The 26,501-nt window shown below is 34.7% G+C and overlaps 5 protein-coding genes across 10 annotated transcripts; 3 read left to right on the forward strand and 2 right to left on the reverse strand.

Moving 5' to 3' along the window:
* The first annotated feature begins 1,572 nt into the window (after positions 1-1,572).
* On the forward strand, positions 1,573-16,763 carry LOC120200139 (chloroplastic import inner membrane translocase subunit HP30-2-like). 2 transcript variants are annotated; one of them, XM_039201046.1, is made up of 7 exons: positions 1,573-1,961; positions 2,278-2,393; positions 3,192-3,318; positions 3,778-3,926; positions 4,054-4,116; positions 4,212-4,294; positions 16,753-16,763. In XM_039201046.1, exons 1-6 carry the CDS (start codon positions 1,665-1,667, stop codon positions 4,249-4,251), a joined length of 792 nt encoding a protein of 263 aa, XP_039056977.1. In that variant the 5' UTR covers positions 1,573-1,664; the 3' UTR covers positions 4,252-4,294; positions 16,753-16,763. The 2 variants fall into 2 exon arrangements, with proteins under 2 accessions (XP_039056977.1, XP_039056976.1); XM_039201045.1 differs by lacking the exon at positions 16,753-16,763 and having other exon boundaries at positions 4,212-4,457.
* Positions 9,958-10,685, forward strand: LOC120200144 (RING-H2 finger protein ATL79-like). The gene has a single exon (XM_039201052.1). The coding sequence runs from the start codon at positions 9,985-9,987 to the stop codon at positions 10,603-10,605; it is 621 nt and encodes a 206-aa protein (XP_039056983.1). The 5' UTR covers positions 9,958-9,984; the 3' UTR covers positions 10,606-10,685.
* LOC120200145 (60S ribosomal protein L9-like) lies at positions 11,734-14,125 on the reverse strand. Its single transcript, XM_039201053.1, has 3 exons — positions 13,668-14,125; positions 11,966-12,088; positions 11,734-11,871 (listed from the first exon to the last, which is right to left on the reverse strand). Exons 1-3 carry the CDS (start codon positions 14,040-14,042, stop codon positions 11,785-11,787), a joined length of 585 nt encoding a protein of 194 aa, XP_039056984.1. The 5' UTR covers positions 14,043-14,125; the 3' UTR covers positions 11,734-11,784.
* On the forward strand, positions 15,699-18,574 carry LOC120200134 (polyadenylate-binding protein-interacting protein 11-like). 5 transcript variants are annotated; one of them, XM_039201042.1, is made up of 13 exons: positions 15,753-15,807; positions 16,031-16,193; positions 16,254-16,368; positions 16,402-16,417; positions 16,645-16,752; positions 16,879-16,923; positions 16,999-17,071; positions 17,186-17,298; positions 17,397-17,456; positions 17,541-17,588; positions 17,672-17,740; positions 18,062-18,123; positions 18,267-18,574. In XM_039201042.1, the coding sequence occupies exons 2-13, from the start codon at positions 16,034-16,036 to the stop codon at positions 18,322-18,324; spliced, it is 927 nt and encodes a 308-aa protein (XP_039056973.1). In that variant the 5' UTR covers positions 15,753-15,807; positions 16,031-16,033; the 3' UTR covers positions 18,325-18,574. The 5 variants fall into 5 exon arrangements, with proteins under 5 accessions (XP_039056971.1, XP_039056970.1, XP_039056973.1 ...); XM_039201041.1 differs by having other exon boundaries at positions 16,254-16,417; XM_039201040.1 differs by having other exon boundaries at positions 15,699-15,807; positions 16,013-16,417.
* A 3,325-nt stretch (positions 18,575-21,899) lies between these two features.
* On the reverse strand, positions 21,900-23,679 carry LOC120200128 (protein CANDIDATE G-PROTEIN COUPLED RECEPTOR 7-like). Its single transcript, XM_039201037.1, has one exon. The coding sequence runs from the start codon at positions 23,519-23,521 to the stop codon at positions 22,208-22,210; it is 1,314 nt and encodes a 437-aa protein (XP_039056968.1). The 5' UTR covers positions 23,522-23,679; the 3' UTR covers positions 21,900-22,207.
* Positions 23,680-26,501: the final 2,822 nt, after the last annotated feature.

Here is a 26,501-nt window from a genome sequence, read left to right on the forward strand (position 1 = left end):
TTACTTTTATCCCACTTCTTCATCTCTATTTTAATATTATTAATTACCATAAAAATTTCATCTCTCAATTTTTTTTCAACCCTCTAATTTTTTAAAATTTCAATTTAGTCATCAAATTACACTATTCCACTTTATAGTGCAATTCTCACCAAATTCCACCAATCCAACTTAAATTATACTAACTAAAAATATTCATATAATTTTTCTAACCCAAAACTACCTTTTTTCAAATTTTTATAGGTTTATGATTTGATCCAGTTATCCGAGTATTATGCTGATCTTCATCCTTTAATAAACTTTTATACAAGTAGATTAAAAATGTGAAACCTACTCAAATAATTATCTTGTGCTGAACTACATATTTACAGACCCAAGATACAACTTTTAAAAATGTACATTTTTAAACCCTAAAATTTTACAACTTCACACTTTAATCCTAAACTTTTAAATTTTTACATTCCAATCACTAATCCAAAATTCGTGATATTATAACTTTTGAATTTGGCAAAATCTCTACAGAGAGTGTGTAATAAAGATCAAGAAATGAAAGTCTCACCTGCTAATTGAAAGGGTCTTTGAGTGTGGAATCTTTCTCTTTGGTACCAAATTTTGCTTTCAGAAGACATATATATTAAATTACAGTTAAGATTAATATTATTTATTTAATATTTTTAAATATATTATATATTTATTTTTATAAAATACAAGTGCTATTTATACTCGAGTTCTTAATGTATATATATATATATATATATGAATTTTTATTTTTGATTTCGTGCATGACATTTCAGTAAAATTAGCTTTCGAAAGTTTTACTTTCTTTCCCAATTCTATGATTGAGGATTTTAAATTAAAAATACCAATTTTTTTATACAAATGACAAAAAAAGTCAGCATTTAAATCCTAATTTTACTGGTGCTCATCTTCTTCTTTTCCGAGAGCCATGTAGGCAAGACGGCCGGTACACCGATTATCTTTTGTTTTCCATCCTTCTTTCCTTAGTGTGTTGCAATCCCTAATTAATCTTTTTGATCATCTGAGTTCTCTCCATTTAGGGCAATACAAATTAATTTTGATCAAAGTAAACCGAAAAAATCAAATCTTGACAATTTAAATTAAATTAACGAAAATTTTGAATACAAAAGATTAAATTTACTAAATTATTTTGAAGTGGGACAAAATTGATAGAATATACAAGTTTTTGGACTAAAAATATTATTATACCATGTCACATTGGAAGTTCGTTTAGATTTTAACAGCAAAGTGACTTGTTTGTATCCTCCAAATAGGTTATAAGGAGATTTTTTTTTAATGAGGCCTTCCAGTGTGTTCGATTTTTGTATGTTTCTCTTATTTTAAAGTATACAAACGACCCCTTTAAAAAAAGTGACTTGTTTGTAACTTTTAGAAAAAAAATACCAGTTTGTTAACTAATACATAATTGAGTGAATTATAGTGTAGTTTACCCGAAATATAATCACAAATTGACCCGACCCGATTCACTGAGACATGTTCAAATCAAACTTCGGGATAATAAGATGCTACTTTAATATATCCAAATCCATTTTCGGCGGCAATATCAGGGTGGCTCCACCACCGGCAGCACAAATTCCAGTTTGCAGACTCTAAATCAAACCATATACTGAAGAAAAAGCTTAACGAAAATGGGGCGCACAGAAGAAAATCAAGGAACCGCGGTGCCTAGTTTGATGCCCCAGCAACAGCAAAACCCTCTGGAACAATTGCAATCCAAGTTCAAGGAAGTGGAGAACGGGTTCAGGGCTTGGCTAGCCAAGCAGTCCTTGCCGGTCGAGGCGGCCGCTGTAACCACCACCGGCGCTGCTCAGGGTGCTGCTATAGGCGCTTTAATGGGTACCCTCACCAACGATGTGTCCTCCTCTCTTCCGACTCCTCAAGCTTCCATGAATCCTCAAGCCATGGCTTCGTTCAAGCAAGCCCAGGTCTCTTCGTTTTTTTACCTGCTTTCACTATAAGCTTCAACTTCGGTAATCATAGACCCAAAGTCACGGCTGTTGGTTTTATGTTGTTCTATGCTCTCTTTGCTGCTCTTTGAATCCATGGGTTTATTGTTGATTGCGTTATTTTAGGTTTGGATTGGGTTCTTAAATGGTGTGGACTAAGATTGAATTCCTTGTTGTTTAGAAAGAACTGATTTTCAACTTAAAATCACTGAAGGGTTTCATAAGCAGTACCTGGATGAGTGTTCGATAAATGGATTTTGCGGATATTTGATAGATGTTTTTACATTGGTTACAGGCTCTATCAGGAGGTCCCTTGGTGCAAGCTCGCAACTTTGCGGTAATGACGGGTGTCAATGCCGGCATATCTTGTGTTATGAAAAGATTGAGGGGAAAGGAGGATGTCCAATCTAGGTGAACCATTTTTTAATCATGGTTTATGTTGGTTTATGGCTAGAGGATGTTGCCACTAGTCAGAATCAGAATACATGATAATAGCATATGTGCAATATACATCATTAACACGTAAAGATGCGAACAAATAATGCTATAAATGGACTTGTTTCTGAAAACATACACACTATTAGAACTGTTTTTCACTCTTTAAGGTAGAATCATGCTTTAGGTTTCCAAATTTTTATGGTCGAAAAGGTTGTTCCAGACCATGGAAATGTTATAGCGTACTGTATACCTGTGCTGGCCTTTCTCTGAAAGCAGTCAGAAAGGAGTGTTTGTCGTTGCTTTGGTCTGAAAATAGCATGGTTAGATTCTTGAGTATTTGAGGAAGGATGAAGTCTCACTTATCCCCCTAGTTCGTTGACGGTTTATAATTTGGAGGCAATTTTCTCTTGAATTTCCCTGGAAATTCTAAAGGTTGTTGCCTTTAAGGAACATTTGGCTTCCATTCTAGTTTATCTCGGAAGATAGCCCGTGTCAAGCTACGCTATCATGCTCCCATCATTATTATTATTTCTTGAATAGAAATAAGCATGCAAACATTTTGACTGGACGATATGAACTATCCATCATAAGTTAGAACTGTAATATTATCAACGGAGAGCATTATTCAAAGTTTCTGTTCGGTCTTCTGAATATTGTATGGACGATCCAAGTTTGGTGTTTGAATAAATAAATGTAGACTATACCGTCTTGTTTTGCACTGCTGGACCTTTACTTTAGGTTTACACGGTTGTTAACTATTGTATCTTGCAGCATGGCAGCAGCTTTTGGTTCTGGGGCCATGTTTTCTTTGGTCAGTGGCATGGGCGGCCCGAATCAGGCTGCAAATGCGGTCACTTCTGGTCTATTTTTTGCACTTGTGCAAGGCGGGCTTTTCCAGGTGATTTGTTGTCTCTTTAGCCTCTCATAGACCCACATTTTTATCTTTCTCTACAAGCCGTGAACAAGAAAGATAATACATAAACCTAAAAGATGTGAAAATGTATGCTAAAATTTTGGAATCATTTGTTGTTGAGAGTGTCTACAACGTTGAGCTTTTCAAGTAAGTTGAATTTTCTCAATGGCTACTGCTTCGGAACGTTCCCTTGCTGGCCTGTAGGTCATATCCAACAGTTTTTTTTAATCCGACTCCTCATTTTTCTTAAAGTTCCCCTGCCGGGTGCATACTGGACATCCGAATGGCTAATATGACCCTTCAAGGACTCTCCAAATACATGGAAAAAACTAGAAAATTTCAATATATCCGTGTTCTGCATTTTCCTTCATTTTCCTGTAGCCAAATCTTGTACCTGAATGTGAATAACAAAGTCTAACAGCTATTTTGTTTGTGATTATTCAGTTGGGGCAAAAGTTTTCTCAACCACCTGTTGAGGATGTTAATTATTCCAGAACTAAATCCATGTTAAACAGTCTCGGCCTGCAGAACTACGAGAAGAATTTCAAAAACGGCTTGTTAACGGATAGCACATTGCCTTTGCTCACTGATAGGCAAGCCGCTGGATTATTTTCATCTTTATTTTAACTTTTAATGAATGATTTATTCAGTGCTTATATACACACACATATATACATATATATTGTAATGGCATTTAAATTGCCATATGATGTGTTTCAGTGCTCTTAGGGATGTGAAAATACCCCCTGGACCAAGGCTTCTTATTCTTGACCGTATTCAAAGGTTTGACTCTAATCTTCGATGCAGGATAATTATAATTATTGTCCTTGAGACCATTGGTTCCTATCTAACCTTTTGGTTTCGATCTTTTCTTTCAGGGACCCAACATTAAGAGAGAAGCAAGGGCGCCGTGGATGAAGTTTTATTATCGTGCCGGTTCACATCGAAAGGGAAATTTCCGGTATTTGGAAAGTTTGTATCTTTTTCCGATGAATGTTTTCTACTTTGTTTCTTTGGATTAACAGGTTTGCTCTAGCTTTAGTTTTACCGAAACATCTGATAAGTATGAACGATTTCCTTCATGTTTCATGAGGTTGAATGAAGCATGCCATTACCGTTAGCAGCAGCAGATAGTGTAAACGAGATATTTGTGCCAGTAAGATACTCGAGTTTGATTAGAAAAAAAAAATCACAGATTCAGTTAGAGCTCGAACTGTCGAGTTATCCAAATTCGAGTATTCATGATGTTCGTCTTCTATTTCATATCATTTCTGGAAACTATACTACAAACATCCAAAATCCAGTTCATCTGTTGAATTTACAGTACAAACCGTTTGTTCTAAAGATTTGATGTTTCGATTTACGCGTGCTGAATTCCCAGCTAATAATCTAAGGGGCAATAAATTGAATTCAACGCGATCTTCACCGTCGAATCAATCAACGACGGCAATCTTTGGCTGGCAGCGACAGCAACAACCGTGAATCAACGGAATTGATCTTATCCTTCATCGTCTGCATGATTTCTGCAGCAGAAGGCCTGGTAGTAGGCGACTGTTGAAAACAAAGTCCACCAATTATAAGCGTGACTTTAGCCTCTTCCAAGTCAAAATCACCATCCAGCCTCTGATCCACCATCCCGACCACCTCACCGCCAACATCAGCGATCTCCCTCAACTTTGGCGCCACCATCGTCGTCAACAATTGTCCCCTTTCGGGACAAAAGGCTTCCATTCTGGTCACAAGCTCCAAAATAACAACACCCAAACTATAAACATCGTTCTTCTCGGAAGCAATAACGGTCCTCAAATAATGAGGGTCAGTGTACCCCGGTGAGCCTACAATTATCTGCTTCGTCCTCTTGTAACCTTCCTAGTCCTTGAAAATAATAATTCTCAACCTTAAATCACTTAACTTTTCAAAATTTAACATTTAACCTGCAATTTTGCATTTCTTCAAATTAAACCCCCATATTTCAAAACTTGTCAAATTGGTCCTTACTATTCACTTTAATCCCAAACAACCATCATACTCAACTAATTTCCCTATATTTCCAAATTAGTACATTAATCTTGCACTTTTTCCAATTTCATCGCTAACTTTCCAAAAAACTTGCAATTTAATCCATAGGAATTATTCAACTTCCAAATCAACTCAATTCAACATTTCATCATCCCAACTATAATTTCCACCATAGTACCTTAATTTTTCAACATTTACTTTACAATCCTCCAATTTCTCAAAACTTGCAAAAAGATCCTCTAAGCTTAACATTGATCCAAAACTTAATTCAAACCTTATGAAATCATCCTTCTATCTAATTTAAACCCAAGAGAAATTTTTATACAAATTTTTCCTAATTTTTTCTCCATGGCCGAAAGTTTTGGATACTTTCCTTAATAGTCTCCAACTTTGATTTAAGCTTGGTTTAGTCGCTTACAACTCTTTTCCATCATTTCTAATCATTCCTATACCAAATGGTTGTCCCTTGTTCCCATATGTAATGGGGTAAGGGGAGGTAAGATAGTAGGCTGCCCCCAACACTAGGTTGAGAGCAGCTTCCGTAGAAGCCCTCCAAATTATGAAATGCCCTCCTATATCAAAAACAACCAAAAATTAACATTTCTCATACAACCCATACATGACCGTATACTTACATCTTGGTCCCTTAGTGGTTTTTTATTCACTTTTAAGCTTGTAATTGATTCCACAACACTACTCTAATCCAGATCCAATCTTATTTCATTGATTTATCACCTCTCCTTCAACCACCATAAAAACCAATTTCACTCTTTATGCATGAAATCATGAAAAACTTATACCAAAAGAAATAGAATTTAATGGGGAACAATTTCTTATTTCACACTTTAGTCCTAACTCTGATTAAAATGGCTCAAAAATTGAAAACAAAGCTTTGCTTACCTTAGCTACGGAGGACGTCGAGCAGCTGGAGAAGAAGACGAAGAGAGTTTTTGTGAGTTTTCCTTGCAAACATCTCTAATTTGGGCCTTTTAAATTAATTAAAATTTCATTTTGGCCCAAATGTCAAGATTAGCATTAATGAATCATCTTATTTATACTCATGCCATCCCTTTATCTCTCATTTAATAATTTTAAATAAATATAAAAGATTTATCTCTCAATTTTCCTCTTTTCCCTTTCAATTTTTCAAAAATAAAATTTAGTCACTAATTTCCACTATTTCACTAAAACAAGATAATTTCTTTTAATCTGATTGATCCACTCCAAATTCTTCATATTAAAAATACTAAAACAACATTTCTAACCTCATACTATCATGCTTCAAATTTTTGTAAATTTTTTATTCGATTCAGATATCTGATTATTTTATCGAACTTTATAGATTAATAGCATTTTTTACAAATTTTGGATCGAAAGTCAAACAGAAATAAAAGTCCTTCTTTTAAGGTAACTATCCATTTATAGGACAAAAGTATATAACTTTTTTAAAATTACACTTTAAATCCCTAAACTTTACTAATTTTATACTTTAACAACCAACTTTCAAATTTTGCATTTTTAATCACTTATTGAAATTTTTGGGTATGAAAAAATTGTATATGAACTTGATTTCTTAATTCAAGTTGATAAATGTGATTTTTTAATCCATTTTTTCATTAAAAAACATCCCTGAACTTGGATAAAGAAAAAAGAGTGTTGCATGACAACGTCAATTAACGAGACAATTGAACGAGAGATAGATCTTATAAAATTATTTGTGTCTTATAAACATTCAAATTATTCGAAATCGACCGAATTTTTTATGTTAGTTTTTTATTTTTATTTAAGGGGTCCATCCTGAAATTTTAATTGTGCCCACTTCATACGATTTTGTTGTTGTTATTAATACATATGTATTTACCCTATAAAATATTTCTGAATCCTCCACGATAAATAGGTTTAAAAATAATCCAAAATCAAATCAAGAAACCAAATTTATATAATAATTAGACCCACAAAATTAAATTAAACTTTAAAATTTATACGTTAAAATTAACTTCAATAAAAAAAATTTGGATCGAAGGTGATAGGGCTTTCATGGGGGTATAGTGTTGTGGAAAAGATGATCGCAATGCAAACTTATCCTAACAACTTTTAGCGTAGCTTTATTTGTCCTCATTTGGTCAAAGACAAAAGTGAAAACCCTAGTCATTAACAAGTTGCTTCACAATTCCCCCCCCCCCCCACACCACCACCACCACCACCACCACCACCACCACTACTACCACCACCTATACATTCAATTTTCACACAAGAGAAGGATCAAATTGTTGAATTCTAAAATTATAAAGGCTAATTAAGTATTTAAACTTTAAATTTAAAGAAATCTAATTTATCTGATATTAAAATATAGATATTTTTTTTATATATAAAAAGTAGCTAGTTTTATTGAAAATAAAAACTATCCAGAATTACAATAAAAATTTACAAGCATGACTGCAAACTAAAATATAATTAGGACATTTTCCTATAACCATTGACACAAATTAGTTATTTAGATCATACAAGGATCAAAGAAGGAAAGATTAAAAAACCTAACAAAAAAAACTAAAACAATATAAAAATATGAACAAATCTGATTGCATCGGCAAACGAACCTAAAAAGAGATGAAGCTACTGAAAGACCACCGACAAATCGCAAATCAGAGTCAAGCGACCCGAAAAAACTATCAAAAAATGCAAAACACATATACAAATCAATCTGATGGTTCAAAACTGGAAAAATTGACATAATAACAAATAAGTGTCATCTTGAACAGTTATGGCGATGTCAAATTCAACCTTGAGAAAAAAAAATAAACAAAAACAACGGTCAAACGACCGAAAACCACCAAAAGGTAGAGAAAATATACCACAAAGACAGAAAAAAATATATCACAAAGACATAATTATTCTTATTAAAAAAATTAAAAAAGAAACAAAGAAAAAAGACAACTGACTATCGGTAACAAATATCAAACCGATACAAGACAACTGACTATCGGTAACAAATATCAAAACCGATACTACCATCAATTAAAAAAATCAGATAATAATAAATTAATTTGCTCTATAAAAAATAGCACAAACTGTAATAAAAAGAAAAAAGAAAAGGAGCTGAACAAAATTTATAGATACTTAAATTTACATAACTTTTTAAATATTTAATCTTGATTGCGTCTTGCAAGTGTTGGGAGTGGTCACTCACATTCAGCTGTTAGATTGTGACCCACTCGTCAAAGGCTGTCAGAGAAGCAAAGCTGTGGGGAAATTGCAAAAGCGACCCTTTTGGTTAATTAAGGGCTCATATGATTAAGAGAGAGATTGGTGCACAATGGACCCCATTCATAACATTCATCATATGTTGTACAACATCTAAATAATTCACAGCCTTGATCATGTTCGGAATTGAAAATTTTAATAAAATTGAATTACAATTTAGTACATATGATTGATTCACAGCCATGGTCATGTATTATATTTTTGGATTAACTACATGATTGATTACTTATTTTTATATTTTGTTAACTTTTCCTCACCAATTTCAAAAAAACATAATATATATTTACTTTTTTTTATTTAATTAAGATATGTCACCACGAGTTAACTGTCGTTAACAGTTAACAGATAAGGTGACGTGATAATTAAATATGTTGGTATAATCATACATTTGGTCATTGTTATTTATATATTCTCTCAATTTAATTCTACTTTTATTAAATTAGAATAAATTTAACTGTCACCAACGCTAAGAATGTGTGACTAAATTGAGAGAATATGTAAATAATATGGACTAATAGTGACCAAATTGAGAAAATATATAAATGACAGAGATTAAATGTATGATTATATCAAAAATATTTAATTGCCACGTCACCTAATATGTTAACTGTTAATGTAATTAATTTGTGGTGATCATATCTCAAGTAAATAAAAACGAAAATGATCATATATTATATTTTTCGAAATCAGCGAGTAAAATGAACCAGGTGGGTAGGACAGTCTTCTCTAAAAATTTAAAATTACTATATATTTTAGATTTTCTTTATATATTTTTTATTAAAAATATATTGTTGTCCCTTGAGATATTTTTATAAGTTTAAGTTTACCCCTAAAATAAAATAAAAATCAAATTCACTCTTAAAATAAAAAAATAAATCAAATTAATCTCCTAACATAAAATCATTAGTTCGTATTTACCTAAAACACCAATTATTGAATAGTAGAGAGATAATTGACTACCCTACTTTGGTTTATATATTTATATATTATGATTTTTATTGTATTTTTATTTATTTATTGAACTTAATTATTTTAATATTTAATTTATTAATCGATTAACATAAATTTGATAGTATAACTTTGTAAATAAAATAATTCTTTTATCTTTATTTTTTTCATTTTATGATGTCATGAATCTAATAATTTAAACACTTTTATGTAAGAAACAGAACAAAAAAGAGTAAGTACAAGAAGGAAAGTTAAACATCAATAAATTAAGATATGACAAGAAATTGTTAGCCCTTGATGCACGTAAGGATTTCTTCTATGCCTTCTTAAATATCCCTCCCTATAAATAAACATCTCCATTCCTTCACACGCGCCAAAATTATTCTCCCCAAAAAACACTAAATCTCCAGCCTAAAAGATCAAATGCGGCCTTCTACTTCGCCGGCTCCACCGGTTTCTTCCGGCGAGTCGCCGGTTATGTCTTCCACTTCGAATTCCACGTGTAGTCCACACATATGCAGGTGGCACCCCTACACGAACGCAAATGATTTTCAAGATAACGTAGCCATGGTCTTAATCATTCTCTTCTGTGCTCTAATCTGCTCCGTGGTTCTCAACGCCGTCATCCGTTGTTTCTTACGCGGTGGTCACGGCGGAGGAGGAGGACGCCGTTCGCGGCGTTTCGGCCTTCCATTAACCCAGCGAGAGCTCGAGGAGAGAAAGCCTGTCCCGGAGGCGGGTATAGAACGCATGGTGGCGGCTCCAACGGTGGTCTATTCGGCCGGGATGAAGCTCGCCGGAGCGGAGGGTGAACCCGAATGCGCAATTTGCTCGTCGGAATTCGTGGAGGGCGATGGGATTCAAGTGCTCTCGAAATGTAAACACGGTTTCCATGTGCAATGTATTCAGCAGTGGTTGGCTTCGAACTCCTCTTGTCCCACCTGCCGTTGTAGTTGTCTTCCGCCGTCACCGGCACCGGAAGAAGCCACCCGTCAGTGCGTCGATGACGGTTCTCGACCAGTGATACCAGAACGGGAACCATAGACAGCTTTGGTAGGTCGTCTCTATGCCGTACGTTTTTTTTACATATTCAATACTCCTTTTTCTCGTCAAATATCGCTCCCTTGTATTTAACATATTCAAAACTTCACTTACGAATCGAGAACCTAAGTGGTTCATACTTAATCTATTCGGATGAAATTATTACATCTCTAATTGAGGTAAGAATTTAATTTTTAATATACTTTATTGTAAATGTAATAAATAAATTCAAATTAATAAATAACAAATTAAACCTTATTTGAAACCCCAAGCATTTAAATTAGATAAATTTTTTATTGAATTTCAATTAATTTGATTAAAGAAAAAAATTTTGCGAGAAGACTTTTTTATTCTGAAGCTTCCAACAATTTCCTTTTGTGAGGCTGGTCGAACTGAACAAATAATTATAAATTTTGTAGTAAATATAAAGTAATGTGGTATAAACTTAACCTGAACCATCAGACATAGTATTTTCTTCTTCTGCAAAAAGTATCGAATATACATCTACCCACCGCCCACAAGTAAAACTTTTGAGTCCACACCCATCCATACGAGTACATTCTCAAATATGTACCCGTCTTTATCCGTCAATCTGAAATAGAAAAAATGACGGTATTCAATTCTAAAATCATTCATACCCTAACATTTGATTAAATTACAAGTCATTAATTATAAAATCTTAATATTTACAAAATAATTTCAAAAATTATATCTAAATCCATAATAGCCTAAACTTTATACGATAGATAGTGGGAAGGCAATTGCAGGACAGATAATGTCTCAACCCCATCACCTGTGTGGATATCTCTTTACATCTACACCCGCCTACTACCCACTAAACTTATACATATATTATCTCAATTAGAGAGAGTAAAATATAAAATTCACAAAATTGTACTCGTCCGTCACCCCTTCGTACGATATCCACATCAACGAAATTTGACATTGTTCCCGATTATAAATATGATATTATCTGATGCCCATAAACAAAACTAAAAGGAAGGTTTCTTTGAAAACAGATCCAAAATTCTCCAAACAACAAATAAGGACAACATCCTTGTACTCTACACCAGCCGCAATTCATGTAAAAAAGGAAAGAGAGAACAAAAAAGCTAAGTCCCAAGATATTACTACCACTTAAAAATAAAGCAGCGCTATTACTATAACTCGATGAGACAACAATCATTCCTCCTCGGCGATCCTGCCCTTCTCACTGACATAGATACCATCAAGGAACTTCCTAATATCCTTGTTCTTCACATGGCATTTCTGTTCAAAATAAAGGACAAACGATATGATTATAAAGCCAGCATTTTGCAGAAGATGAGCACTTGATGTTCGAATAAAATAGTTGAACAAGTACCTGGTTTATCAAGGCTGCAGATCGGGAAACAAGTTCGATGTCATTACCGTCCAAAACGATCTCATCCTTAACCTTCTCGGATCTCACAATGGAGACACCTTCCAACATATCCACCTTGCGAACCTGTTTACCAACAGAAGAGCAGCCATATTAATACGACATCATATAAATCGAAAAAGATAAACACGCGACTCTTAAAACATAAATAGCATGACAATTCAACACTAAAAGCAGTTAACATTTGGCTCCTTGAACCCTCCAAGGGCCAACTTGGTATAAAAGCAAAACCAGCAGCTGATATTTCAAGCATCAGTCAATGAAGTCAGAATCAAGTAACATATGACAAGCAACAGAAGCAGGGCATAAGGAATTAATAAAATTTGCATACAACATAAAGGCAAACAAGAAAGCCACGTGAGTAAATATATAACATATAGAATCTGGGCTAATCCAACCAATCTTGCTCACACAATGGATTCATAAAAGATGGTTCTTGGCAAATGCAATAGTTGTGAACAAAAAAAAGGATTGCAAATGGAGGTTCTGTTAGATCAATAGGAATAATAAAAGAGAAAATAACCTCAGTGACCGAAAATGTCTTATAATATACGATTTTGACCAAATTTTTTTCGATTTGTCAAAATGACCAACAAAATCGCAATGCGATATCTAAATCGCAACGCGATCCAGTTTCCAGATTCGCAACGCGATTTTGACTATCGCAACGCGATTCTGACTATCGTAATGCGATAATACAAAATCGCAACGCGATTCTGACTATCGCAATACGATAATACAAAATCGCAACGACTCGTGGTATTGCATTTGTTTCTTAAGAATTTTCTCTAAAAAGATAGTATCCGCGCGGACGTGTCGAAGACACGTATTATCACGACCACGACGAGACGGGACGGCGGCGATGCGTGAGAGTCCCCCTTGTTCTCTTCCATTCAACAAGGAATTGGGAAATCCAAGCCTTAAATATTCATTCCCAATAGTGTTTCTAATACTATGTGGGATTGAGCATTGCAAACACTTGGGAATCTTTTACACTATCGCAACATATTTTTTATTGTTTCAAACTAAGATCTTACAAATGGCTTGGGAATCTTTTACACTATCTCAACACATTCTTTATTGTTTCAAACTCTACGTGAATTTGGAATAGTTAAAATGTAAACTTATTTTAGATTTTTCACTATCGCAACACTTTTTCACTATCGCAACAACATGTTTTTCAAACTATCGCAACAACATGTTTTTAAAACTCTCGCAACACATTTTTCAAAATCGCGTTGCGAATCTTACAATCTCATTGTGAATCTTACAATCGCGTTGTAAATCTGGATATTCGTGTTGCGAATTTGGAAACTGAGTTGAAAAATTAGAGTTCGCGTTGCGATTTTGTTAGTCATTTTAACAAATCCAAAAAAATTTGATTAAAATCGTATATTATAAGGCATTTTCGATTAGAAATTATTTTATCATAATAAAATCAATTGTTTCAACTGGAATTAGCATGAATTTATAATTTCAGCACATTTGTACGCTAGACCAGACTAACATTCAACATTAAATTATTTGGAATCAAAATTAAGAATCAGATTCTAATAAAATTACCGTAACAATCAGATTCTAATTCAACATAAATATAAGCAGAAATAAATATGTTAAAAAAAAGGAAAGAATGTGAGAGTGAGACCTTCTTCTCGCCAAGGAAGTTACGGATCTCGATGGACTTGTTGCCATTAGTGATGGAGGCGTTGATCGGAAAGTGAGCGTAGACGAACCTCATCTTGTAACGGTATCCCTTAGTGACGCCAGTGATGAGATTCTCGACATGGCTGAGGGCCGTGCGAATGGCAGCGCTCGTCTTCCTGGAGCCGAACCAAGCCTCGATCCTGAGCTTTCGCTTTCCGGTCTCTTCGTCCTCGATGAGATGGAAGTCGAGGTTGAGGTGCTTGAAGTTGCGGGTGAGATTACCCCTTGGACCTTCAACCTCGATCATCTTCGCCTTAACCTTAATGCTAACCCCGTCGGGGATGTCCATCGTCTCTGAGGAAAGTATGGTCTTCATTTCTGCTATTCCACGCTCTCCTTTCTCTGCTCTCTATTAGGCGGCTGCTAGAACAGGTTGAAGAAAACCCTATACCTAGCTGAAGCGCGTCTTACGTAGAAATGCGAGAATGATACAGTCTAAAGGCATAATACCAATATTAGTTCCCAATATTTATTAAAATGATCATTTTTGTCATTTATTATATTTTTAAATTATTTTGATCTCCAATGTTTTGTTTTTTAGCAAAATATTCCTAACATTTAACAGACTAATCACTTTGATACTTATCATTTTTTGGTCATTTTAACCTTAGATATTTCATTTTAGGTTAAAAATACTCTTATTTTCCAGCGTTAATTGTATGTTAACTAATGATTTTCATCTATAGAGAGTTTTTTTTATCTCAAAATAAAACATCAAGGGCAAAAATGCTATAAAAAAGAATAAGGATAAAAATGATCATTTTGATAACTATTGGGGTTATTTTTGGAATTATGCCCACTCTAAATACCTAATTCCAACAACTCCCGTAGACAGGCTCTACACCGGAATTGTAAATTAACACAATTTATTATTGGGTAAAGTACATCATAGATAATTAAATTATGTTTAAATAAAAATAAATTTTATGATTTTTTTTGCAATTTTAAATATTATAAATTATTAAAAGATTCAATTTAAATATAAAAATTACATTAATATTTAAGGTTAATGAGTAGATGTTCTTAATTAAATTATAACGTAAATTTTAAATTGATTCTCAAACTTCAAAACATCATAATTGAACCCATAACATATAGTAGTGTACCAATTAGGTCATCGAGTGTGAGTTTATCTATCAGTTTAAACATTGATAAATTTCAAATCAGACCAATTAGATAATTATATGTAGATCTTTCCATCAATTTAGATGTGAATAAATTTTAAATATCAATTACATAGACAATTTGGATCAAACGTGTTAAAATTGTCGACAACATGACGATGCTATACTAAAATTATTTTATAACATTTTGATAATTTTATGATTTTTGAATGCTAAATGACTGAAAAGAAAGTTAGAGAAGAGATTAGTGATCTATATTGTACTTTACCCAAAATGAGAGGAAAATATAGGGTAAATTAAATAGTCCCTTGACTATAGAATATTATTTTATCAAGTCCCTCAATTATTAAAACTTATAAAATGATCACTCGACTATCAAGCTCATTTTTTTTTGTTAAAAAATTGATTACAATTTGAGATGTATGTTAACTTGTTGAGTGATACATGATAAAATCTGATCTTATAATCTCAAACGATTATCATATCTCAATCAATATACTAACATCCAACTCAGATGAGCGTTAATTTTTTTAACGAAAAAGATAAGTTTGGAACATAATGAATAGTAAAGTGATTATTTTGTAACTGTTAATAGTCGAGGGACCCAATAAAGTAGCTCCCTATAGTCAAGTGAGTATCTTGTAACTTTTAATAGTTAAGAGATTCAATAAAGTAGTATCCTATAGTTAGGGGACCATTTGTGTACTTTACTCGAAAATTTATTTGTTTATTAATAATACTTCACTTTAAACAAACAACCAAAAAAAATATTTTATTAAAAAATTAAGCTCAGCGATTATGGAAGTCTTTATCATCTGTTGTTTTCATTTTTCCTCATAAATTCCTCACTGTGAAACAGAGTAGAAAAAGAATTACGGAAATGGAAATCTCCTTCTTTTATTGAGTATCATACTTTGTTTTCCACTTCAATTTCGTGTAATTCGTAGTTGTCTCGAGGTGTGCTTGTTTTTTCTAAGTCATCAATGGCGATCATTGTAGCTCTAGCTTAGTTTTCAAAGGGGTTCCATCATTTTTACTTACCCAACATTTCAAAAATCGATCTGTCTCCCTCATTTTTTAATGATTGGGTTTGTAAATTTCTGGGATTTTTTTTGATCAGTTGATAAAAGGGTGTGCCTTTTTTTGTTTTGTTTTTTTCCAGGAATTATCTGATCATCTGGCTATGGCGGTAGTTGAGAATGTTCCGAACCAAGACCCGGGTGCTTCAAACGAGCAGGACCAGTCAAAGCAAAACCATGTTCAGTCAATATCCGACCCGAGCTTCCACGAGGACGATCAAGGGCTGTACAACAAGATCGGTGGACCCAACGGCGGCGATTTACAGAGGGGAAGTTGCGGCGCCGGTCACGATGAGCTCGACGATAGCTTCAAGAGAGACATGAGAGAGTTACAAGAACTGTTCTCTAAGCTTAATCCCATGGCCGAAGAGTTTGTGCCTCACTCACTTGTTAACAATGGAGGGCTTTACACCAACAAGGTTGTTTTGCAAAACAACAATAACATCTCGAGGAATGGTAATGCTAATGGCAGTGGTGCTGGTAAACGGGTATGCCACAAAAAAACCCAGTTTTTTTCTTCTTTGCTTCACTTACCAATGAAGATTATAAGTCATGTTGATGGAAGAAATCGAAATGAAATTGATTTGTTTGATGGGTTTTATTGATCAAATTGATTGAGTGTAGGTCATTGTTTATGTATTCATCATTACATTTGGGGAACAGAACATCATCTGGTCTCATGGATCATGTTCATTTATCTTGTCTTTCTTCTCAGAAGAAAATTTTCGGTCAAGGGAGACGAAAATCGAACAGCAGGACGAATATGGCACAGAGAGAAGAGGTTATCCGTAGGACTGTTTATGTGTCTGATATTGATCACCAGGTATATATGTATTATATGTTCAGCGTTTTCAGATTTGTAGGGAAGCCGAAAATCGATTTGGCTGCTTCTGTTTTATCTTCTCTTGGTATTTAAATTCATGTAGTGTCTTGCTTGTTGGGAATGCAGGTCACTGAAGAACAACTTGCCGGTTTGTTTGTGAGTTGCGGGCAGGTGATATTTTTCTCATCGCTCGTCTTTATTGTTTTCGTCGAAACAGTGTCTGAATGAATTGCTTTTCTTGCCAAGGTGGTTGACTGTCGCATATGTGGCGATCCTAATTCTGTACTTCGGTTTGCCTTTATTGAGTTCACCGATGAAGGTGATGTTCAACTGTGGTTATTTGATGCATTATCTATTTAGGTGGTTGTCAATGTAACTGTAAATGTGATGTTTATGTTCTTTAATGCTTGATGGTTCGGTTTTGGTGGTGCAGAAGGTGCGCAAGCTGCACTGAGTCTGTCGGGGACTATGCTCGGGTTCTATCCAGTTAAGGTTATGCCATCTAAAACAGCTATTGCACCTGTTAACCCGACCTTTTTGCCAAGGGTGAGGCTTGTTGTCACCGATTTGTCGTACTGGAACTTGTTGATAGCTTGGAATCTTTATCTATTCAGCCATTTAAACATTTCTTATTTCAATTTCAGAACGAAGATGAACGGCAGATGTGTGCAAGAACTATCTACTGTACAAACATTGACAAGAAGGTGAGAAGTTTTTTGCTTCTTGTATTCTCGATTATGAATAATGATCCCAATTGCAGATAACCTTAACGATCCTACACGATGCAGGTTACTCAAGCTGATGTTAAACTCTTCTTCGAAACAGTCTGTGGGGAGGTTTGTTATTCTATCGACTCTCGAGTTCTGTTTCTTCTATACATTTTGGGGATGCATTTAAAGGGACATCTTGTCCGGCATAGGTTTATCGCCTGAGGTTGCTGGGGGATTATCAGCATTCAACTCGCATTGCCTTTGTCGAGTTTGTAATGGTAACTGTTTTTGTTTTTCATCTTCATCCATGAAATATTTGCATTGCAGTGTAGTCGGTATTGCATTAGATGACAGTGTTTTCTTCGGAACAACGGAGTAGTTTTATGCCGAATACTGCAACTTGCATAATATGCTAAAAGATACCGTTGATCAGCAAAATGATGTGTGTTTATTACAATGCTGGGGAATTATTTCTTGATAGTTCTCTCTCTTTGGCTATTAACCTACATTGACTTATCGGAGATGCTGTCCGAGTTTTAATCCGAGTGTAAAGTTTGGATGCAACAATAGACTTAGTTACTTCTCGTGTTCACATGCAGGCGGAAAGCGCGATTGCTGCTCTCAACTGTAGTGGTGTGGTTCTGGGAACATTGCCTATAAGGTCAGATTCCTGATTCTCTCATCGGTTGTCGAAAAGATATGCATATTTCTTTTTCGGGTTTCTCTTTTTCGCCATAGTTTCTCTCCCTAGAAGTATCTACATCCATTGTGTTTTAAACGACCTCTCTTGTTCTATATGATCAGGGTAAGCCCATCAAAGACCCCAGTTCGGCCACGAGCTCCTCGCCTTCCCTCGTACTAAATCATTTGCTCCGAACCGATTCTAGTACCGAGTTTACATATATCCAATACATACGCACCCATGTAAAGATGTTCCCTGCTGCCGTGCTTCGGCGTCTTCATCACCATATGAACCATCTTTTGTTCATCCTTGCTACTTTCGGTACATAGATTTCGATGGAACCTCGAGAACTTCGAACGATGTTATGAATGTTCACTAATCTGGACTGGATTTGAAACTTTCTGGTAAATTAAAGATCATGAGACTGATTAATTACCATATGCTCTGCTCATTCCATCTTTTAAGTCTTATATTTGTGCATGCGTTTGGATACTATTTAGGCCAATTTCTGCTGATAATTCCTGTACTATGTGTACCATATGTTTTGTTCAAACCTAGATCTATGGAGATAACAATTACCCTTTAATCACTGAGATCGTTTGATCACTAAGATTGCTTGATTCGTGCTTAGAAAATAATTAGATGACTAATACAAAATAAAAGTGATACATATATATATATAGATGACATATACAACATCTAATAAACATCACCATCTTCTCATTATTATCATCCCAGCCCCTTCACTTTTGCTTCCATGCGTTCAGCATCTGTTTTCTTGCAATTTACCATGGGAAAGTACACATACACCTATTGGTTGTAAATGGTGAAAAGGGTTTTCGGGCCACAAGCTAAAGGGTAACGAGAAAAGTAGCTGCATGAGTAGAGAACACAGGGTAGAAGACGAAGTTTTGAACGGAGGGTATTAAACTGGAACAAAAACTAAAGTTTTTAAAATGAAATAAAAACTAATTTTAAGAATGATTTTGAAAAAACTGAAAGTGTATTATTAAGGACGAAAATTGATAGTTTAGATACTAAACGTGCAATTTACCTTTGATATTTTGATGTAATATATATATCTTTTATTATAATTTTATACATAGAATTTTAAGTTATTAATATATTTAATCCAACACCGTTATGAAATTTGATGTAACGATCAATTTATTCATAATATATAATTGTTGAATTACTCAACCCAACAGCAGACTCGCACAGCCGCTCCTTTCACTTCTGGATCTCACCATATTATAATAAATCAAATATCATATAATGTATTTATAAAGAAGAGAATTTTTAAGGAAAAAAAATACGGATGAAAGTACAAAGGAATCAATAATTTGACAAGAAGAAAGAATTTACAAAAAGATATTTATCGAAGACTAAACTGAATAAGACACAAAATTAATAGATTAAATTAAAAAATATTATCAAAAAAAGAAATTGAAGTTAGACAAGTATTTTATAGTGATAGAGAAGAATGTGATTCAAATTTATTAAAAAAAAATATGTACTTTAAACAAAGAGGAATTGAATAAGCAATAAAATCGATAATCAAATCGTAACATCTAATGTTTCAATCACCGAGATAGATGTTTGTTTAGAGATATAACAAAAGATGAATTGATTTGTTTGATGGGTTTGGTTAGCTTAAAATGGGTTTTATATATTGATCAAATTGATTGAGTGTAGGTCATGGTTTATGTATTCATCATTACATTTGGGGAACAGAACATCATCTGGTCTCATGGATCATGTTCATTTATCTTGTCTTTCTTCTCGGAAGAAAAATTTCGGTCAAGGGAGACGAAAATCGAACAGCAGGACGAGTATGGCACAGCGAGAATAGGTTATCCGTATGACTGTTTATGTGTCTGATTGATATTGATCACCAGGTATATATGACTATATGTATTAAGAAAGGTAGAAGAAGCCTTCATCATAGCATAGCCTGAAGGTGATGGAAATTACTGGTTTTTTTTTTTTTCCTTTGCTCGGCAAATAACTTTTTTTATTGGATAATTAAGAAGCTATAGCCTTCCCGGTTATGAGCGTGAAGGTTATGAGCCTCGTTAAAAATATCACTGTAGACATTATATTTTGTCCGGATCGTTAGTTTAATGATACTATTATAACTATTTATAATTATTAATCAGCCTATAGTATTTAATTTCATTTATATTGCATAAGGTTCGTTAACAACTATCATGTACGTGTGTGTATATTTTTATTACTGATTAAATGTTGCTTTTATTATTACTATATACGTTTAGTTAATTATGTTTAATTAAGTTTACATATAATTTGGGTTAATATGTTATTTTAAATGGATATTGAGTATTAAATTATATATATATTATTATACGCTAACAGATTATAAGGCTGACCCAAATTACAAGTAGACCGGTGAGTCTTGGTTTACCGAGTTGTATTCCCCTTACATGCCTTGTGCTGAAATGCGTAGATGTAAGTGATGAAGTTATTAACAACTTTGTATCCAATAGCGCTTTTCTTGAATGCTTATGTGTGCAATGTTCACCGACTCTGGTTCATGTGAGAGTTGCTGGTCCATCACTTCACTTGAGAAGCTTGGAGATATCAGGCTGTCCAAAATTGAGGAGTCTAGAACTCGATGCAATCAACCTTGTAAGTTTCAAATATTCTGGACAACGAATAGAGATTCCCTTTGAGAATGTTCCAAACAACATTTTGTTTCGGGGAGTTGCGCTTTCCCCCACGTGCTCGGAAGTTGCCGCAGATTTTAACATTTTCCCCTCAGGTCCAGAAGCTTAAACTCTTCATGCATGTGGCGGTCAGTTGGGATAATAAAGATCCATTGTATTGCCTTTTAAATTTGTTGTATTTGTGGTTAATTTACAAATCCTAGCTCATGGGTTGAGAATCCAGGGAGAGGTGAGAAGGCCGCTAGGATCCCTCGAATGAGTCGGCTGAAGCAGATGGAATTGTGTGTTTAAGCATATGAATGGGATAGCCTTCTTTTCTTATTTTGGTGGATGAGTGCATGCCCTTCCTTGCATCGGCTCGCTTTGGATGTAAGCATTCTTCCTTTTTGCTGAATCAATGGATTTGCATAGAATATACGTATAGAGACACAACGCTGCTAAACTAATGTCGAAGGTTTTTTTTACCATACATCTCTTGGATGTTTGTAGTAATGAATAAGCAAGAACTTCAATATGGTCTTATAATTGGGACAATGCTGAACCCTTCTTGAAAGATTCTGATTAGGCCAATTAATGGATGTGTATATAAATTTTTCTGGTGTTGCAGTTGAGGTGGATAAGTCATTATAGAAGCAGCACTAAGAAAGAAGAATTGTTCATCATAATAGCTTGAAGGTGGTGGAAATTACTGGTTTTGCTGGGAATACTCTTGATACTGAATTATGCATCTTCTTTATCGAGAATGCCATTGCCCTCGAGAAGATGATTCTTGACCCTAATCCTTTATATAATAGAGGAGGGCCATATGAAAACATCGACGTTGAACCCCACGAGGCGCTCGCAGCTAGAAAGCATGCAAAGCATCTCAAGTCCAAATATAATCTTGGAGATAAATTAGTGATTATGTAGCCATTTTAATTTGTTTATGCAATAATACTATTTGTATTCTATTTTTAATTTGTTAAATTTAAAATTTCGGTTGTAATTCATATATTCTACTTTGAGAATTCGAGTATAATTGATGTACCACCTTTTATTTAACCTAAAAATTACACAAACATGAAAACAAATACACCAAATCATGTTACAACATACTCCCATTATGATCCATTGAATAAACAAGGAATTTGAACAAAAAGTATAGCATGATTTGTTTATTTTTGTTACACAAACTATCAAGTTCACAAACGTGCATCATAGTTCAACATTATCCTACCAAGTAAACCAAAAAAATGCAAAACAAGTACAAAGTATCATAATTTCTTCCTAACAATGATGCCATTTTTAAGAATATGGGTTTTACCTCAATGTCCCAGTTTGATTTGTTATCCACTTCTTCAATCAGTATCCATATTTGTTTATCTTGATGATTGGTATTACAATTCAAACTCATCTTCAAGCTTCAACTGCTCTGCAGCAGCCTCTTCCTCTTCATCATCGATCGCAAAATAGGGGTTGTGCGCCTCTGGCTTGAATTTATACCCAGTGAACACGTAAAAGGCGAGTGTGGCCAACTCCCCGGCCAACACACTGGTCCAAAAATACTTATACGAAGTAATCGTCTCCAAAGCATAAACCACAACCCGAGTGAAGTAAATATAGCAGATGACCACAATGTAATACTGCCTAAACAGGGTCAGCTTCATCAGATTCACAGCGGCTTTTCCATCCGTCCGAGCGGCCTCGCGCAAGTTCTTAATCGACCAAACAATCGGGAACAACACAGCACAACAACAAATGACATCAACAAGCAAGAACACCTGCTTCCATGTGACCCTATCTTGGCCAAATGGCGAGGTCTCATCGATGACAACTTGGGCAATGTTAGCAACAACCTGAAGTGGAATCACAATCATCAGAACCTTCTTCTCCTTGTCTTGCAAGAAGGGTTTCAAGAACGACCACCCGGTGCCGATCAAAACGATTAGAGTAAAAAGCATGATCCCTTTCAAGAAACTGAAGATGTAAAACAAAACATCCCACCCGTGGGCACTTCCGGTTCGTTTGATATAAGATTTATCCTCTGCTTCGAAAATCAGATTAAAAGCCTTTAGAACAACGACGGCCAGCATAAAGAAATGGATTGTAAAAACAGTGAGTCGTTTTTTGTAAAGCACATAGATCCAAATCCCAGCGAGAGAGAAATAAATGAGGGACAAAAGGAAGTAAACCCTAGGGAGAACTGTCCTGCCGGCGGAGAGATAATCCCTGCTGTTTTGCTTCCCCTCTAGATTGTACATCGCCGATCGGACGGTCATCGATACTTTGACATCACTGAGGCAGTTAGCGAACACCAGCGTGTACTGGTCGGCGTTGTTGACCGGGAAAACGACGTCGAATCTCGAATTCCCTTTGGCGGCCCTGAAGTCGGAGACGAGCTTGACGAGATCGGACTCGAGAGCACACGTGACTTCCCCGTCGGCGAGTTGTTGAAGCACGTGCATCCACGCGTCGAGCGTGGAGAGGAAGAACCCGACTTTGGCCAAGTCCAGGTCCGGATTCTTGTTGGAGAGACCGATTTGGGAGAGGTTGAGCTCGAGGCGGCCGGTGTGAGTGAACCCGAACTGATCCAGGGGGATTATGGGGCGGCCATCGGATCGAAACTCCGTGAAACGGATCTCGGCAGAACCGAACGAAACAAACAGAGAGATCAACATGAAAAGCAAAAAGGAGCGGCAGATCGGCGCCATGGGAGAAATTGGGGAATAAAACTCAATCGGCGTTGATCTGAGAGAAAATTTTCAGATCTACAAAGAGAAATAAATCTCCGGTTTGATTTATTTTGCTTGCTCTGCTCGTATCGGCCGGTTGAGTCTTTGGTTGGCTTTGGAGTGATGTTTGGTTGGAAATTGGAATTTTATAAGTTTACTACCAAATCAAACTATCTAGCAAGAATTTTTATTATATATCTATAATTATATCGATAAATAATTTTTTTACTAAAGATATTATTTGATTAGACGTGATTATAGATAAAAAAAATAAAAAATAAATAAATAGAATATATATATATATATTAATTTAGGGTTATGAAATCATTTTAATAAGTATTGATACTTTGATATTTAGTATTGATACTACAATAATAAATTGATAATAGAAATATATTCAAATTTTTCAATAAACATATAGTATGGATACCTCATATTTTGATATTGATACCATATATTTAATGGTCAAATTATACTTTCAAACATGCTCTAAAGTACATAAAATTTGGCCTAAACATACAACGGTGGTCCAAGGATGCTTATAAGAAGAAATCGTCACCAAAGCAAAAACCAGAACACGAGTTAAATAGATATAAACGAAGACCACAATACAATACCGGCTTACCAATCTCCACTCGGTCGAATTCACCGCAGCGTTCCCATCCGTCTGAGCCGCCTTGCGCAACTTCTCGATCGACTGAGCAATCGGTGACAACACGGTCCAGTAACAAATACCATCAACAAACGAAGTCACTAGCCTCCATGTGAAATATGATACAAAATATCCGTACCGGGAGCGCCTCCGGTCCGTTTGATATAAGATGCATATTTTGCTTAGAAAACGAGACTGAAACCTTTTAGAATAGCAAAGATTAGAACAAATGGAGTAAGTATACTTTTGTAAAGCACATAAATCCAAATCGATGCGAGTGTGAAATAAGAGAGGGACGAAAGGAAGTAAGCCCTGGGGAGACTTGTTTCGCCGGCCGAAAGATAGTCCGGACGGTTCTCGTGAGTGTACCGGAACTCGTCGGTGGGGATCGCAGGGCGTTCATCGGATCGGATCTCAGCAAAACCAAAAGAAACAACAAGAGAGATGGAAATGAAAAGCAAAGAGGATCGGCACGTCATCGCAGATCTGAGATTAAAAAGAGAATTATTTGCGTTTTGATTTGTCATCCTCACCTTGTTCATATCGGCCGGTTGGGGAATCCGAATATTAGATTTATAACAGTATTTATAGTGAACTAAGTACATAAGTATTAATTATCCCCAATTTTTATTAACTCAATAAATTTATTTTTTTATATTTAAAAAATCATTCAATTTAGTTTTTTTTACAATACTATCAAGCCAAGCAAGTCCATTGGATCAAAGTAGAAGTTGAATAATTGTAAGAGAATAACAAATAATATAGAAGAATGAAGACAAAATTAATATAACTTTTAAATATGAAAGGTTAAATCTAATTAATTATGTCAAACTAAGATCAAATTGATAAAATGTATAAATTTTAATACATGATCATAAATCAAATACAAGTTTCTTTATTAGGGTAAAATACAAGTCACTCAATTATTAGTTTGATTATAAATAGATTATTTTTCTAAAAGTTAGAATATAATCACTCGATTAAAATTTTCAATTTTGTTACAAATACATCACTTGTCATTAAATATTCAACAAAATAGTGGTGTGACTTGATATAATAATAGTTGTAACGCAAGATTGACGGTTCGAATTCTAATGTTGTGAATGAAGTAAAATAGATCGGAATGGTCACTCATGTAGTGAGTTTATGTGGTATCTAACGACATTAATCAATAAATAAATTATAAATCGATGTTTAATTAAATTTTCTATCGAAATTCATCTAAAATAATAATAAAATTTTGATAAGTGACAATATGTAACGTCCCGAAATATGGTTTAGGAGTTTTGGGTTTATCCGTTTGGGATTCTAAATGATTTTACCTTAACCTATGAACCTTTGGACCCAAGTGGATTTGAATTGGGCTTGGGATGAGCCCAAGTAGCTTATAAAGGGATGGTTTTAATCATGCATCAAATGTGGAAGGACCAGGTGGGTAATTATCCTATTTTTCAAATGAAAGGTTGAATACTCTTAATTGTTGGTGATATCACGTCTTATCATTCACCTCTTTTTCATCTCAACTTTGTCTATTCTTGCTACTCCTTATACCTTTCTCCTTCAAGAGCCAAGTGAAAGTAAGAAACTTTAAGAGTTTCCAGCACCCTTTTGAAATTTCAAGGTGAGATTTACAACCCTAATCTTCCAAGCTTCAAATTAAGCTCTTATTTGCAAGGTTTGGGTGAGTTTCACAAAAACGAGTTGTAGTGGGGTTTAAAGTACCTTGGGGTTCAATCCATTTTTGGGAAAGTTATGGGTTATAGGATCGTTTTTAACACCTTTCTAAGCTTTAAAATAAGTTAATAACTCAAATCTTTTGTCCTAATTAGTTCAAGAGAAGGGTGAGAGCTCTAAGGAAAGGGGAAGGAAAATCTCACTCTTGGGTGATTTTGTGGACGCTTTCAGCAAGATATCAACAAAGTAACACATTTCTAACTTAACTATATTGCATGTAAGTCATTCGGTGTGTATTTTGGTATGTTTTGGTTCATGTGAGCATGCTAGAGTATTTCCACGACAAGATTCATATATGTTGTTTGTAAGCATGAAAGTTGATAACTTTTTACCTCTAAGACCTCAAATAAGACTTTAAAAACATTTGCTAGTCTTAAAGGTGTGAATGGGTGAGATTTTGGTATGTTTTCGTGCTCAAAACAAAGCATTCTCGTCCGTCAGTATCGACACTAGAAGAACATTATTGATATTGTTCTTCATGAAAGGCTAAAACCCATTATATTATAAGGGAAATATTGATGCCCCTTTAAGGAGTATCAATACTCGGGGTCTATTATCGATACTCAGAGGGTC

Source organism: Hibiscus syriacus, unplaced genomic scaffold (genome assembly GCF_006381635.1).
Source record: "Hibiscus syriacus cultivar Baekdansim isolate YM2019G1 unplaced genomic scaffold, ASM638163v2 tig00005929_pilon, whole genome shotgun sequence".
Classification (NCBI taxonomy): Eukaryota; Viridiplantae; Streptophyta; class Magnoliopsida; order Malvales; family Malvaceae; genus Hibiscus; species Hibiscus syriacus.